The 14,520-nt window shown below is 52.0% G+C and overlaps 1 protein-coding gene across 1 annotated transcript; it reads right to left on the bottom strand.

The window, feature by feature from the left end:
- Window positions 1-1,002: 1,002 nt before the first annotated feature.
- Krt74 (keratin 74) lies at window positions 1,003-9,973 on the bottom strand. Its single transcript, XM_078014639.1, has 9 exons — window positions 9,346-9,973; window positions 8,489-8,703; window positions 8,032-8,092; window positions 7,424-7,519; window positions 6,770-6,934; window positions 5,089-5,214; window positions 3,257-3,477; window positions 2,770-2,804; window positions 1,003-2,303 (listed from the first exon to the last, which is right to left on the bottom strand). The coding sequence occupies exons 1-9, from the start codon at window positions 9,817-9,819 to the stop codon at window positions 2,110-2,112; spliced, it is 1,587 nt and encodes a 528-aa protein (XP_077870765.1). The 5' UTR covers window positions 9,820-9,973; the 3' UTR covers window positions 1,003-2,109.
- Between the last annotated feature and the right edge of the window lie 4,547 nt (window positions 9,974-14,520).

The following is a 14,520-nucleotide window of genomic DNA, read 5'->3' as shown; positions in this document are numbered from 1 at the left end:
AAAGCTATTTCAGGTTGTGAGTCCCATTCACAACCCCTGCTACTACAGCCCCTCTTACTGGGTCACTCACTGGGAATTTGGTCTTTTGGAAAGTCCGAGTGATTAGTCCTGTAAAGACCCTAGGGGTATCTGGTCCTGAGACCCTCACCCTGGGGTGCAGGACTCAAGGAGGCCAGGATGGGCCCTGGGAGTCTATGAACCTCTGAACATGCAGACACCATTCACTACACTCTGAGCTTTCATTAGTCTCAAAGGGGCCCCTGACCCACAAGGTTAAGAACCCCTGAGGTGACCAGCTAGTGGCAGAGCTGGATGGAACTCCCATAGTCCCTAGGGCACTAGTCTAGTACCCACAGTGATAACAGCAGTGACATCAAAGAGAGGCACTTGGGCAGAAAGCCCACCAGATTCCTGTGCTCTGTGCCCTCAGGGATTCTTAAATACGCCAAGGCCCAAGGAGGTGAATGGAGGCCTCTTCTTGGGCCCAGAAAATCCGCGCCTCTCACGCCCTGCACTGTCATCCAGAGGCCTGTAAGAGCAAAAGCTCTGAGCATTCTTGTAGCACAGACTGATGAGAAAGCTGACTAGGAAGCTCAATTCTGCCAGCCAAAGCTGAGAGACTTGGAAACACACCCAGCCCCACCACTGATTTCAGACAATCTGAGACTTCCCAGCCCTCGGCCAATAAGCATATGAAACCCACGACCAGGCCTGCAGTGATGGCATGCCTGAAGAGCTCCTCCGGGAGTCTAGGGCCATCTTTCCGATGAACCGATGGATCTCTCCTCTTCCAGGAAACTTCCTTGCTTAGCCTCCCCTTTTGGACACCCCTTAGCACTGTGGCACTAAGCCACCTTCCCCTGGTTTGTACTGTGCACCTGTTTCTCCCAGCAGCCTGAGGTCACCTACTGAGCAGCTCGGAACCTGGGCAGGTGGAACCATCATCAGAGAGGGTGGGACATTTGGAGAGACTGACGAGCTGACGGGAGTGCACCTCTGACATCACTCAAGGGCAGTTTATTGAATAGACAGCAGAAATTCAGAGTCCTTAATTCAAACACAGTGGGACTAGGTGATGCCGTTCTTAGCAATATTTATGTCACACACCACGACTGCTGGCTGGGTGGTACCACCTAGAGACAAGATCAAGTCCACTCACTAGTCTCATGGCAATAGAAACTGAGAGTCAGAAGCCACCATAGGACCCAGGCCCAGAGGAAGAACCAAAGATGGATCACATCCTGACAAAAGGCAGTGTGGTTTTGCAGCCCTGATCAGAACCATGAACTTGACTCTCCCTCTGTTAAAGAGGCAGTGACATCCTATGGAAAGAGCATGAACCCCTGAGTCAGCCAGGCCTGAGCCGGCAAGTAGGTGGGTAACTGGGACACATTCTGCAGCCCTCAGAGCATCATGCCCCTGTCTGCCCCAAGGATTGACTGTGCTTTCCTCAAGGATGGGCTGACTAGAGGCAGCGCATGGAGGTTGCCTGGTGCACAGTAAGTGCTGTTGTGGACGTAACCATGGATTAAAAGGGCTGTGAGTGGCTCAGGGACACAGGGGTGGAAAATCCCCAAGTCTCCTTCGCTTGGCTTTGTGAATAGGGGTGCACCTTGAGGTCTGAGAATGTATACATTTTCTACTAAATAATAGTCATGCCATAAAGACCTTTCCAGAAGGGCAGGGACTGGAAGGCTGTCTTACTTCGCTCAGGGTTCACCCCACCATGCTGGCAGGGGTAGCAAAACCTCTTGGACAATGGAGAACTTGACCTAAGCACAGAAGAAAATCTATCTTCCTCCCTCCCCCCGCCCCTCCCTGCATGACCATTCCTTCCTTGGGCTGATCATGGCTTGGGCTTCCAAAGCCTCCTGCCAGCTGAAGGCAGTGGGGAAAGTGACAAAGTCCCCAGCTCTGCACAGGACCTACTGACACACAAGGGTGACCATTGATAAGCACTTGAAAGTAAGATGAGGTGTGATGTGGGTAGCTGAGTGAACTATAGACAGTCCTAGAATTCGGAGACAGAGGATTCAGGCATGACAGGCATCTTTGGCTCTGGCCAAGGCATCCTTTCTTCCAGGTGCTGAGGTGAGCAGGGCAGTGGGCTTATCGGGTGGTCTTCCTGGCTGGGGTGCTGGCTGGGGCACTCTTGCCCTGGGACTCCTTGAGGTCTCCCGCTCGTGCCCCTGGGGTCTTGGTCTGGCTGCTTCTTGTGCTGCTGGCACCACCGGCCCCAAGGTCAGCACTCACCGAGCTAGGTTGGTGACCATAGTAACCGTAATGGCTGCTACTGATGACAGCTGAGGAGGAAGGGCCAAGAGCAGGGGAGGGGTGAGCAGGTGTCAGTTAACCAAGGATGACCCCCTTCAGTAACTGCTGTCTCCTCTGAGGACTCCCTGTTCAATCCCACGACAGTGGTCTTCAGTCAAGACACACAACAATGACTGAGAGCCTTGTCACCTGCTAGATGTAAAGGGAGGACACACAGGATAGACAAGGACCCTGCTCTCCTGGACATCCCTATTCCCACCCTTTCCTCTAGATGACAGTGCCACAGCGAGGAGCCAGCAGGGAGGGGTAGACATGATTTCAGTCACTGCTGTCAGGGGACAAGAGGGAACAGGCCTCCTCTGAAGCCAGAGAAACTTCACAAGGCAGCAACAGAAACTTCCAGATGAAGTGATACAGCAAGCAAAGGTGGCATCACCTCTGGGTCTCAGGGTCCCTGGCTTTCCCAGCCCAACCCCTTCTCCCAAGGATACTCACAGATGCTAACAGAGGATGGATTCTCCCCAGACATCCTGCAAGACAGAAAAATAAAGGATAAAACCTCAGGGTCTAGATTCAGCTATGCCTTAATGGGCTCTTGTTCTTCTGTGTATTCATTTTAATCCATCCTTATAACAACTAAGGTGGAGATTAGAACCTCTATCTTACAGATGAGAAAATGGAGACAGGGCAGGACTTACCAGGATCAGACAGCTGGCATGTGGCACAGCCAGTCACTGCCCCCAGGCCTGTCTGACCCCAGGGGCTCTGTTCAGGCACCACAACCACCTACCTGCACACTTGACCCACATCTGACACCCCGGCAGGACCCTGTAGCTGAGTCCACCTGCCATCCCCCCCTCACAATTGCGATGTCACCAGCACTATCGTTTCTCATCTTCTAGCTCCCAGCAGCCCCTCAGCCAGTTGGAGAGTCCACAGCCCCTCCCTGCTCGGGACCAGAGTGCTGTCCTGTGCCCCTTACCTGCACTCCTCGCCCTCCAGCAGCTTGCGGTAGGTGGCGATCTCAATGTCCAGGGACAGCTTCAGGCTCATGAGCTCCTGGTATTCACGCATCATCCGGGCCAGCTCCTCCTTGGCCTGGTGCAGGGCTCCCTCCAGCTCATCCAGCTTGGCCCGGGCATCCTTAAGGGCATTGTCCCCTCGCTGCTCAGCATCCGCAATGGATGTCTCCAGGTTAGAGCACTGAGGGGCAGAGGAAGAGGAGATCAGCATAAAACAACGCTGAGACCACACGGGTTAAGGAGCCCAACTCCCTCTTTACAGATGAGGCCCAAGGTGACAGCTAGGAAGAGCCAGAGCCAACACCAGAACATGGGGCTCCTCTTTTGTGTGTGTTTTGTGGGGGGAATACTGAGAATTGAGCCCAAGGCACTTTACCACTGAGCCGCATCCCCAGCCCTTTTTATTTATTATTTTGAGACAGGGTCCCACGAAGTTGTCCAGGCTCGCCTTGAACTTGCCAAGTCTGCCTCGGAGCCTACAATCTTCTTGCCTCAGCTCCTGAGTCACTGGGATTATAGGTGCGTGCCACTGCTCCCAGTTTCCTCTACTTTTTACTGTGGATGAATGTTTAAAGGAGTTGTCCTGGGAAGCCACAGGAGCAGGTGCATTTCAGGAGGACAGGAAGAAAACTCAGTGCTTGAAAAAGCTGTTTAATTCCAGAGATTGAAGCCTACCAATGCTATAGGTTCAAGGACAACAGATGAGGAGAATCATGCCTAAGTCTCCAAGCAGCTCACCCCTAATGATAGGCAGCATGCCCAGGGGCCCCACTGTGGCTGGACCCCTCCTTCCTGTTAGCTGCAAGAGTGTGTCTGGATTCCTCCGGCACTCTGTAGGGAGGGTCTGCCTAACTGCTCCTGCATGTGACCTGAATGGGGGAGGTCACTTTCCCTTAGAACAGCAGACCCTAACTTACAGCCAAAACCTCAAAAGCTGGTCTCTGCCAAGCACCCGGGGCCACTGTAATGCCAGGTACTAGCAGGGAAGGAGGAGCAGTCCTCATGGAGTCTGTGAACCAGCCAGTTGTGGGCCTTAAAGCTGTCCCTGAGCCCCCTACATTGCATGCATGTTGTGGGGCACAGGGAGGATAATGGTCTCTAGCCTGTTGGCTAACTGTCACTTGCCAGCTGACCTGGCCTCTTCTGGAGGGCCCATTTAGCCTCTTTCTGCCTCTAAAGTCATCAGCCTATGAAATAGCATTTAGGATTTGCTACTCTCACATAAGACAGGGTCCCTTGGGGAAAATGGAAATGGTCCCATGGACAGGGAAGAGAATCCAGGAGGGCTTCATGTGTTGCCATGAGCCTCCTTCACCAGGACCATGCCCCGCCCTGAGGGCAGAAACTTAACATGGCCACAGAGGGCCCTACACATGTCACATACTCCCCATCCATGTTCCATGCCCATTGGAAGCAGGAGGCACAGGGGAAACTCCTAGAGGGGCATACCTGAGCATTCGTGGGCAGGTGTGTTAGACACAGAAATTCTGAGCAAGGGGACACGTGGACCTGAATCCTGACCCCAATACTAATTAGCTGGGGCCCATGGCAAGTCAATTCCTCCAGTCCCTCTTGACTCATCTGTAAACTGGGGGAGTGGGAGAATAGGCTCAAATCCTCCCAATCCTGATGACAGCGACACAAGGCAGGGTGGGGGAGAGGAACCGTAATGTCCCAGGGGCTCCTAAGCCCAGGAGAGGGAACTTGCTTCTTCTTAAAGGTTGACCCCAGTATCTCCATCACAGAAAGGAAACTCAGTCTCAGTGGTCTTTGCAGGGTAGTAGCTGCCCACCTGCTTCTTCACGTTGGTAATGTCACAGCGGATCCTCTGGATGAGTCGGTTTAGCTCTGACATCTCGTTCCTGGTGTGTTTGAGGTCATCTCCATGCCTGCCAGCTGCCAGCTGCAGCTCCTGGATCTAGTGTTCCAGAGGTGGGAGGGGAGTGATGAGACAGGCAGAGAGGGGTCCTGGGCAAACACCCCCTCTACCAGGCTGAGCCAGGATGACTCTACAGCAGGTGCTAAAGAAGCTGGCACCTGGGCATCCTTACAGCTCTGACCCAGAAGTCCACCCTGTTCTCTAAGCAGAACCTATCTGCAATCCCTGCCCCTGTATTGTCACCAGGCCTGCAGTCCTTCCTGGGCTAGGTAAGGAGAAGATGCAGTTCACATTTATTAAGCACTTCCCAGCATAAGAAGAGCCCTGGCCCTTGCTTTCTCTCATTTATCACATAGTCCTACAAGCATTTTCTTAAAGGCCAGCTTCTGTCGAAGGTACCCAGCAGTGAGTAGGACAGGTAAGGTCCCCATCCTCCTAAGTCTTGCATTCTCCTGTGGCATTTTCTTGGTCAGGGGGGCAGAGAGGAGGGAAGCCCAGGGTTCCATGTACCCTTGAGGGGGTCACAGTGCAGGATGGGTGGAATTAGTGGCTTCACTCTTCCCTGTTCCCAGTCCTCTGGGAAACAGGGAATGGCATGGCCATGGACAGGACAAGAGACAGGATAAGACATGCAGATGGCCGACACCCCCATCCTTGCTGTGAATTGTGCTATATTTAGATCTGGAATGTCCCCAAAGGCCCAAGAGGCTTTGTCGTCAGCTTGGTGCTACTGAGGTATGGAAGAGTTAGAAGGTGGGGCCTAGTGGAAGGAAGTTAGGTCTTTGGGGGTGTGCCTTTTGGCAGGATATGGAGACCCTAGTCCCTCCTCTCTGTGCTTGCTTCCATGAGCAGCCTCCTTGCCGTATCTACCCCCACCCCACCCCCACCCAGTGTACTGTGTCACCACAGGCCCAAAGCAATAGGGCCAAGTAACCATAAACTAAAACTTCTAAAATCATGAGCCCAAATAAACTTTTCCTCTTTTTGTAAGTTGATTTTCTCAGGCATTTTGTCACAGAGAAGGAAAGCTGACTAGCAGAGTTGGAATCTAATGGTTGTGTGAAAAGGAGCAAGAGAGCAGGGGCCCTGGAGGAGATTCCAGTAAGGATTTTCCCATAAGACAGCCCCAAAGAGTCTTACCCAGCACATAATTTCATTATTTGGAACACTCCTAGAATTTCACTTGCTCTTGAACATCTTCCCACACCCATCAGAAAAGAGCTCAGGGCCTCCCCTGCTGTCACTCCCCACCCAACCTCAGCTTGCCTATAGCTACTCTGTGTTTGTGACTCTCCTTCTGCTCTATGGCAGATGCCCCCAACCCTGAAAATGCATTTGTTTTACAATAAGAACACCTCGATCTCTCCTCTCTTGAGGACTGCTTGTCCCTCTCTAGTGAGTACACCCATTCATACCAGTTTCCTGATTTATCTTTGATAATACTGTCTGCTGAGACTTTTCAGCATTGAACCACTGGTTATAACCCTTCTTCATTGAATCTACAGTGTCCTGGGAAGGCCACCTCTCACATTCACAGGTGGAGATCACTTGCTCTTGAACATCTTGAACATCTCCCGACCCACCCAGTGCCCACCTTGGTCTGGTACAGAGCCTCGGCCTCAGCCTTGCTCTTCAGGGCGATGTCCTCATAGTGGGCGCGGACCTCAGCAATGATGCTGTCCAGGTCCAGGTCCCTGTTGTTGTCCATGGACAGGATGACAGAGGTCTCACTAGCATGAGTCTGGATCTGGGCGATTTCCTAGAATGAGAGATGAGGATAGAGTCAAGGCCCCAGCTTCCTTCCTGTGTCCCATGAGTCTTCTAGGCCTGTGTTCCCTGGAAGAATGGGTCACTGGGTTCCACAGGGACAAAGTGGGGTAGTGTCTGCTGAAGATGTCTGCAGAGCCAAGGAAAACAGCTCGCAGCAGCAGGCAGCAGGAGGAAGGATGAATTCCCTACAGTTCCACACAACCTAAGAAGCTGTGCATTAGTAGGACCTCACAGGGTCATTTCTCCTGCCTGTGGGCAAGACCACTACCATGGCCCAGATCAACGGCCTCCTATGTGCACAGCCTCCTAGGTGCACTCCAGGGACAGGACGCTGTGCTTTCATGGTCAACTAGTGCAGGAATTAGTACCTTGCCACTGAAACATCCCTCCCTATTGTGACCCCCTTCTCTCCTGGAAGAGTCAGGGGAAGCCCTCAGCTGCAAGGAGACAGAGCAGAGCTGGGGAGGGGCATCCTCACCGCATCATACAGACACTTCAGGAACTTGATGTCTTTGTCCAGAGAGTCCACTTTGGCCTGAAGCTCCACTTTGACCGTGTAGGCTGCGTCTGCATCCTGCCGAGGGACAGCCACAGCCACGGATCAATACAACCCTAACCCCACCAGCTGCTCTTCCCCTGACCCTGTCCCAAAGCCTCATGACTTTATTGATATTGTTATTATTATTATTATTATTAGCCCACAGGGAAGCACGTTGATGTACAGAGTCACTCAGCATCAGTTTCTTCTCAGACTCTCTGTATCTTTGGGAACTGGCAAAGCCGGTGGGGACTGCACTTCCTTTGCTGCTTATGGAGAACACTAAGTCCAGAGAGGTGCTGAGTGCCCTCAGGTCACACAGAAGGGCACGCTGAACCAGGGCTTCCTGTTCCTATCCCAGAATTCTCTCCCTTCTGTCCCTATCTTGTCTCCTGTGTGTGTCCTTCCTCTCTAACTTGCTGGAGGCCAGAACTAGGACCCTAATCATGTTCAGACACCAGCCCCCTCTCCAGGTGGCCTGGGCTGAAGCCCTGAGCGGAGTTGCTTAAGATAGGGGCAGAAGAGACCACAGGCTCCTCTCTCCTCACCTTCTTGAGCACCACAAACTCATTCTCCGCTGCAGTGCGCCGGTTAATCTCCACCTCATACCTGCGGGCAGGGAGAGAAGATGGCAGAAGCCTCAGCCCTCTCAGCCAAGTAGTCTCTGCTTCCTGCTGGCCAGGTAAGTGCCCAGGCTGCAGAGTCCCCTGGGATGAGCACTGAGGCTAGTGGTAGGTGTAAGAATCCCCTAGGTTATCTGACTTCTGTGCTTCTGCTGCACCCTAGGAAAATACCCAGGTGCCCATGGGGCTTTCCAAACTATTGGGTCAATAAGCATAGGACCCTCTATCCACCAGCTAGGGCCTTCTCACCAAACAGGGTGGGGCTTTCCGCCATAACCAGAGAAGGGACAAGCTCCTGATCCTGGAGCTGACTCCCTCACCTCCAAAAAAGTGGTTCAGAGATTAGGTACATGACCCCTGACCTTTGGCAGGGCCTGCTCACCTCTTCTTGTAGTCCTCCACCACGTCCCGCATGTTCCGCAGCTCCGAGTCCAGCCTCACCCTGTCCCCAGACAGGGTCTCCAGCTGCTTCCGCAGGCTGCTGATATGGCCCTCATAAATGGGCTCCAGGTTCTTCCTACAGTTGTTCAGGTCCAGCTGCTGCAGCAGCTCCCACTTGGTCTCCAGCACCTGGTTCTGCTGCTCTAGGAACCGCACCTGGAACCCAAATCAATGACCACCTGGAACCACACGGATGCTCTCAGGCTCCCTGAGAACCATTGACTCTCCAGGTTAAGGGGATTTTTGTAAAGTCATTTGTCTCCAGTTCTGACTCACTGACCTTGGCATCTGCTGCAAAAACAACCCTTTACAGGTCCTCGCTCCCTCACCTCTGGATTACCAGTCCCTGAAAACTCAAAGGCGCCACAGCTTTCTTCTGTTGCCTACCCTGGTCCCAAGAGATTTTCTTTCATATCTCAGCTAAGTGTTTCTTCCTGTGCTCTGAGTTTCGCCTTCTGAACAGCGTTTGATTCTCTTAGCCCTTCATGCTCTTCGGAGAGCTGGGGACCTACCCAGCTGTCCCCAGGAACCCACCACTGCTTTCTCAAGGTAGGGCTACCCTCTGCCCAGTTTCCCACTCTTCTCTGTATAATCCCCAAAGAAGTCAGCTCATTCATTCATTCCTTTGTTCTACCTGCCTTGCAAATCTGTCGAATCTGTTCTCTGTCCCTTATGATGAGGGAGCCCCTCCTGTGGCCCAGCTGCACCCTTCCATCCATGTTGCCCAGCCCTTTCCCAGGCATTAAGGAAATTTCTCCTACCTCACTGAACCACCTTCTCCTCCTCCTTTAGACCCACCTTGTCAATGAAGGAAGCAAACTTGTCGTTCAGAGCCTTGATCTGTTCCCGCTCCTGGGCGCGCACTTTCTGAATTTCAGGGTCCAGCTCCACGTTGAGGGGGGCTAGGAGGTTCTTGTTGACAGTGACCTGGTGGATGCCCCCAGGCAGGCACACAGAGGCACACGAGGGCCCCAAGGCCACACTGCCAAACATACTTCCAGCAAAGCCGCTGGCCCGGCCCCCTCCATACCCAGAGCCATGCCCAAAGCTGTACCCTCCAGCCCGGACACCACTGCCAGCTACGTTGAAAGAAATATGCCGATTCCCTCCGAGACTGTAGAGGCTCCGGCTGCCAAAGCCAGCCCCAGCCCCTTGGCCAACGGTGCGGTAAGAGGCCAAGTTGCCCACTGTCTTCCTTGGCACCACTGCAGAATGCACGCTGAAGTTGCCCTTGTCACCACCGGACTTGAAGTAGTTCAGTTGCCGACTCATGGTGGGGAAGAGGAAGCCGACAGAGTGGGAGAAACGCAGTTGCCAGGGGCTAGACAGCACGAGGCTGGGGCAGCCAGAGCGCTGCCTCCTTTTATCCCTGCCAGGCCCCCGGAACAGGGCGGCTCTGTGCCATCTCCCCTGCCCCTGCCGAAGGGCCGGGGGCCATGGGCAATTTGCAGAACAAAGATCTCCAAGCCCTTTGCAGCAACAAAGCCCTTCTGATAGCAAGTGGAACATGCTGCCCTTGCACACTGGAGTGGTCTAATTTGGAGTTTATCTGTGCTCCCTAATTAGGGGCCTAGAGAGTTATCCCCTCCCGAGATCTCCCAGTTCTGTTTTGCCAGCTTGCTTATCTATCATCAAGGAGCAGGAGGAAAGCATGGCTTTATCCAGAGAGGGTTCATCTGGACACTCCAGGTTTGTTCCCAAAGGAAACCATCTTCCTGGTATCCATTCTTGCTGAGGAGCTGAGGTGCTTAAGTCAGAGAAAGGAGACTTGAAAAGGAGACTCTTCTTGGAAAGGTATCCTTAAAGATCTGGAAAGAAGCTCCGCAGAGCCACTCTCAGGGTCATGCTAAGGATCACAGCTGTCTGGCGATGGAATGGACTTTAGAAAGAGGGTAGAAAGGAGCAGGTAGCAGCTGCCGCAGCCCCTGCAGAGATGTTGTCAGGGGATTTCTGTATTAAGCAGGGACAGTTTGGCTTGTAGTGACCTCAAAGTTGCTTTTTCAACAATGAGAAGCTTTTCAGACAGCCAGCATTTCCTCCAGTGGAATTTTCTTTCCTGGATAAGCTTATCAGTCCTATCCTGGAAAGCCAGGCAGGGGCTGGACATCAGCTCATCTCTCCCTGTGTAGAACGGGGAGCCCTGAGTTCCACTGTAGTGATCAGGGTGGGCTGCTCTGCCAATGTCCTGATCACTGCCAGGAGCCACTCAATTTAAAACAGGAAATATCAGCTCTTTATAGCTCAGGTAGTCCTGATGGAGTGGTATGTTTAAAAATTATTTCAAACCTAGGTATGTAGTAGCTGCCCTACTGCAGGACACTGACCGCTGCCTATAACTCTATCAGGGGCCTTGACTGTTGGCATCAGGCAGAAGATAGCAGACAGCTGCTCCCACTGTTGGGGTGCAAATGGGGAAGGATGAGCAAGGCAGGGAGATATGGAGGCTGGAACTTGCCTCAGTGGACTTCCCCTTCAGTCCCTGAAGCAGCAGTGGATCTGCCTCTCAGCATTCCTGGCAGGGCCTGACCCTGGGACCAGGGAGGGCACAATTGAAATGGTGGCTTGGGGTTTCCTAAGCCTGATTGAGGGTCCACAGTTGAATGTGTGCTTCCTGCTGGGCAGATGCTAGCTTCGCCTCCTTTCTGGTGTGAGAATGTCAACAAATCATGTAAATTCCTTGGGGTGGGGGTGTAGTGACTGACATATGGTCCCAGTCCCTAAGGAGCCTGCAGGCCAATGAGGGGGATCTGCACCAAGAACTTAAACCAGAGCCAAACCTCCAGAGTAACAGAAGGGCACTCTGAACTATGGAACTGAGGCTGCAGAGGAGGAGTGGCTACTTTTGATGGGGTTTTAGGAGCCTCCTGAAAGCTGGGCTTAGTATCCCCCAAGGTGCTCATCACAGGGGCTGCCTTAAAGGAGCAGGGGTTACAGAATGAATTCCAGCGATAGTAGCAGTGGGGGCAGCCGTAAGATGATCTCAGTAATAATGTTAACAGAGGAGCGAAGGCCTACGGTTCACTTCATTTCCACGCCAGGATTCTGCCAGGCGATATGTGGATCTATAATTCAGCCCTCACATTGCTACATTTATTTACAGTTGAGGAAACTGGCATTTAGTGCCATTAAGGAGCTTGCCCAAGGTCACTCAGCCATTCAATCAGAGCTGAGACTGGAGTTCATGTGTACCTGGTGTCAAAGCCCATGTTCCTAACCACATGCTATGTGACAGAGGCAAAGAGGCAGAGGCTTCCTGGTGCCAGCAGCAGGCGTGGCAGTGTGGGCTGAGTCCTTTTTGATAATATTTTCCTTTTCTTGAATTTTGATACCTGGGATTGAATCCAGGGATGCTTAACCACCGAGCCACATGCCCAGCCCTTTTAAAAAATATTTTATTTAGAGACAGGGTCTCAAAATTGAGTTGCTTAGGGCCTTGCTTAGTTGCCAAGGCTGGCTTTTGAATTCATAATCCTCCTGCCTCAATCTCCTGAGCCGCTGGGGTTTCAGGCATGTGCCACTGCACCCAGCTCTTATGTTTTTGAGTCAAGTGTGATGTGAGGGGAAAGGGAGGCTGCCACAGAACCAGGGGCCTGTGTCAGGTGGTTGCTTAAGATTAGACATCACTCCAGAGTCCTGAGACAAATTTAGCCAAAATAGGGATGGGCAGAAGGAAGGAAAAAAGTTTCTCCTTCCTGAAGGGCCGTCATATTCTAGAAGCCCCAGTAGCTGTCCCTTCACCCCAGGATCCCCAAGGGAAAGAAACCTGGTTCTGATTATGGCAGTGTCCTGGGCTCACTTTTGCACCCCATCTGCCTGGCTGAGTGTGAGCCCCAATGTGCAGAAAGCTGGGCCTCTTACTAGGGACCCCTACAATAGAGCTTTTACAGAGTAGGAAAGTCTGGATCCTCAAATTGGGAAAGACTTAGGATAAACCCAAGGCAGATTTCCAGGTGCCCATGAAAATGCCAGAGCATAAACTAAACCCACCCATGCTCAGAAACCATGGGCTGGAGGTACTTACTGAGTGCCCCCTCCCCTCCGTAGGCCAAGCCCTGTGCTAGGGAGTGTCAGCAAGGACGTAAGGATGGGGATGGAGATGACACTGATGGTGGTGATGACAGAGAAGGACTAGGCAGAGGTGGAGGGGATTTCCCCACAGCAGTGGTGTGATCATGGCCACACAGAAATACCCTCTCTAACAGGTGCCCAGGGGGCACAACTGCAGGGGAACTGCGTTTGGCCCAGGCAGGAAGATCTCCACAGTTCCAGCCCTCTCCATGCTGGCTACCCTTTCATCACTCACCACACGCCACACCTCGCTCTTGGAGTTCATTGGACTAATTTGTGTCCATGGCCTGAAGAAATTGATTCATTCAATAGGTAGGAAACCAATCACCTACTACGTGTTCAGTTCTATGCTAGACATGGAGAGGGATGTCTAAGATACTGTCTTTCTCCTCTAGGAAGTTAACCAAACTGAAGAGACAAAATATAAGCACATTAAAATTGTTCCATTGTAATTGTTATCGTTTTCATTCTGCATAGCTGTGTTGGATTATAGACAAAAACGAGTAACTCTGATGAGCTATTACTGAAATTCTGATTTTTAAAAAAAATCTCCTAAAATGTGCTTTTTGATTATCCTAAGTCATCACTAGCCTAAACAAACAAACAAAACCAGAACAAGACAGATGTGTGTCTGTTTGGAGTGAGGGGTGGGAGGTAGGCCAACCTGGGCAGGTAGGTGGAGCATCCCTGAAGCAGTGGGAGCCCAGGTGGGCTGTGGGTGGTCCCCTTCTCCTGCAGAGAGTGTGGAATCAGGTGAGGGTCCCCAGGGGAAGCAACGGCACAGAGCCTGTGCTTTAGGTTAAAGAATAGAGCAGTGTGGGAAAAGGTCTCCAGGGAGCCTGAGGAAGCTGTGTGCACTGTGCCATAATCCCCTTTTTTTGGTTTAGAAAAGTCCCAGAGGGCAAGAATCACATTCCACAAAACACATCGTACCAGAGGTAAATAGAGATCAGCCTCAGATGGGACATTGTGACAATGCAAAATGGACATAAGTCAGGAAGGCTTGGTGTGAAGATGGATAAGGAAGGTCATTTTTCTCTGGCCGCTTGGCCTTCTGACTGCCCCTGACACAGGACAACCGTTGAAGGACCAGAATCTGTAAGCAAAAGGTCATTCATAAACAAGAGAAGCAGCTGGAAGGATTCTTGAGCTAACTTTGGGGCAACACAATCCAGGGATGAACCACAGGACCTTAGCGATGACCTAGAATTCTCTGCTTTCCCTTAGAAAAGGAGCTCAGTGCAGAAATCGGACCCACTGCCTGTCCAAGACCAGCCAGCAGGTGTGAGAGGAGGTTCCCTCCTCACCCAGAGTTAGCTAGCTCACACAACCCTGTCCATCTGCCTTCCTCCCTGTTCTCTCTGTGTCCCTCCCCAAACTCTCCATCTTCCTGACCTGAACCGTGCAGGCTCCTGGGGTATTCAGCCCCATGGCAGAGAGGAAATGCACCAAGGAGCGGGTACAACTGCCGCCATCTGATCCAGGGCATTGGAGAGAAAGGGCAGGGAAGGGATGCGTGCGAGGAGGCACCCTATCCTCATTTAAAAATAAAAATATTTCTTTTTTGGTACTGGAAATTGCACCCAGGGGTACTTTACCACTGAACTAAATCCCCAGTTCTTTGTTGTTGTTTGTTTGTTTGTTTGTTTGTTTAATTTTGAGACAGAGGCTTGCGAAGTCACTGAGGGGATCCATCTGCCTCAGTTTCCCAAGCCACTGGGATTACAGGACTGTGTCACCATGCCAGGCTCAGCATTGATTTAAATTTACTTCCACTCTCACCTATTAGATGCCTACTCTGTTATGGATACTGTGCTGAATGACATCCCAGACAGGCAGTCACCAAGGTCAAAATTCCCACATGAACATCTATTTATGACAAATGAAGCAGATCACAGTCAGGGA

Source organism: Ictidomys tridecemlineatus, chromosome 6, assembly GCF_052094955.1.
Source record: "Ictidomys tridecemlineatus isolate mIctTri1 chromosome 6, mIctTri1.hap1, whole genome shotgun sequence".
Lineage (NCBI taxonomy): Eukaryota > Metazoa > Chordata > Mammalia > Rodentia > Sciuridae > Ictidomys > Ictidomys tridecemlineatus.
Note: the sequence above shows the minus strand (reverse complement) of the source record. Positions and strands in the feature narration are given on the sequence as shown.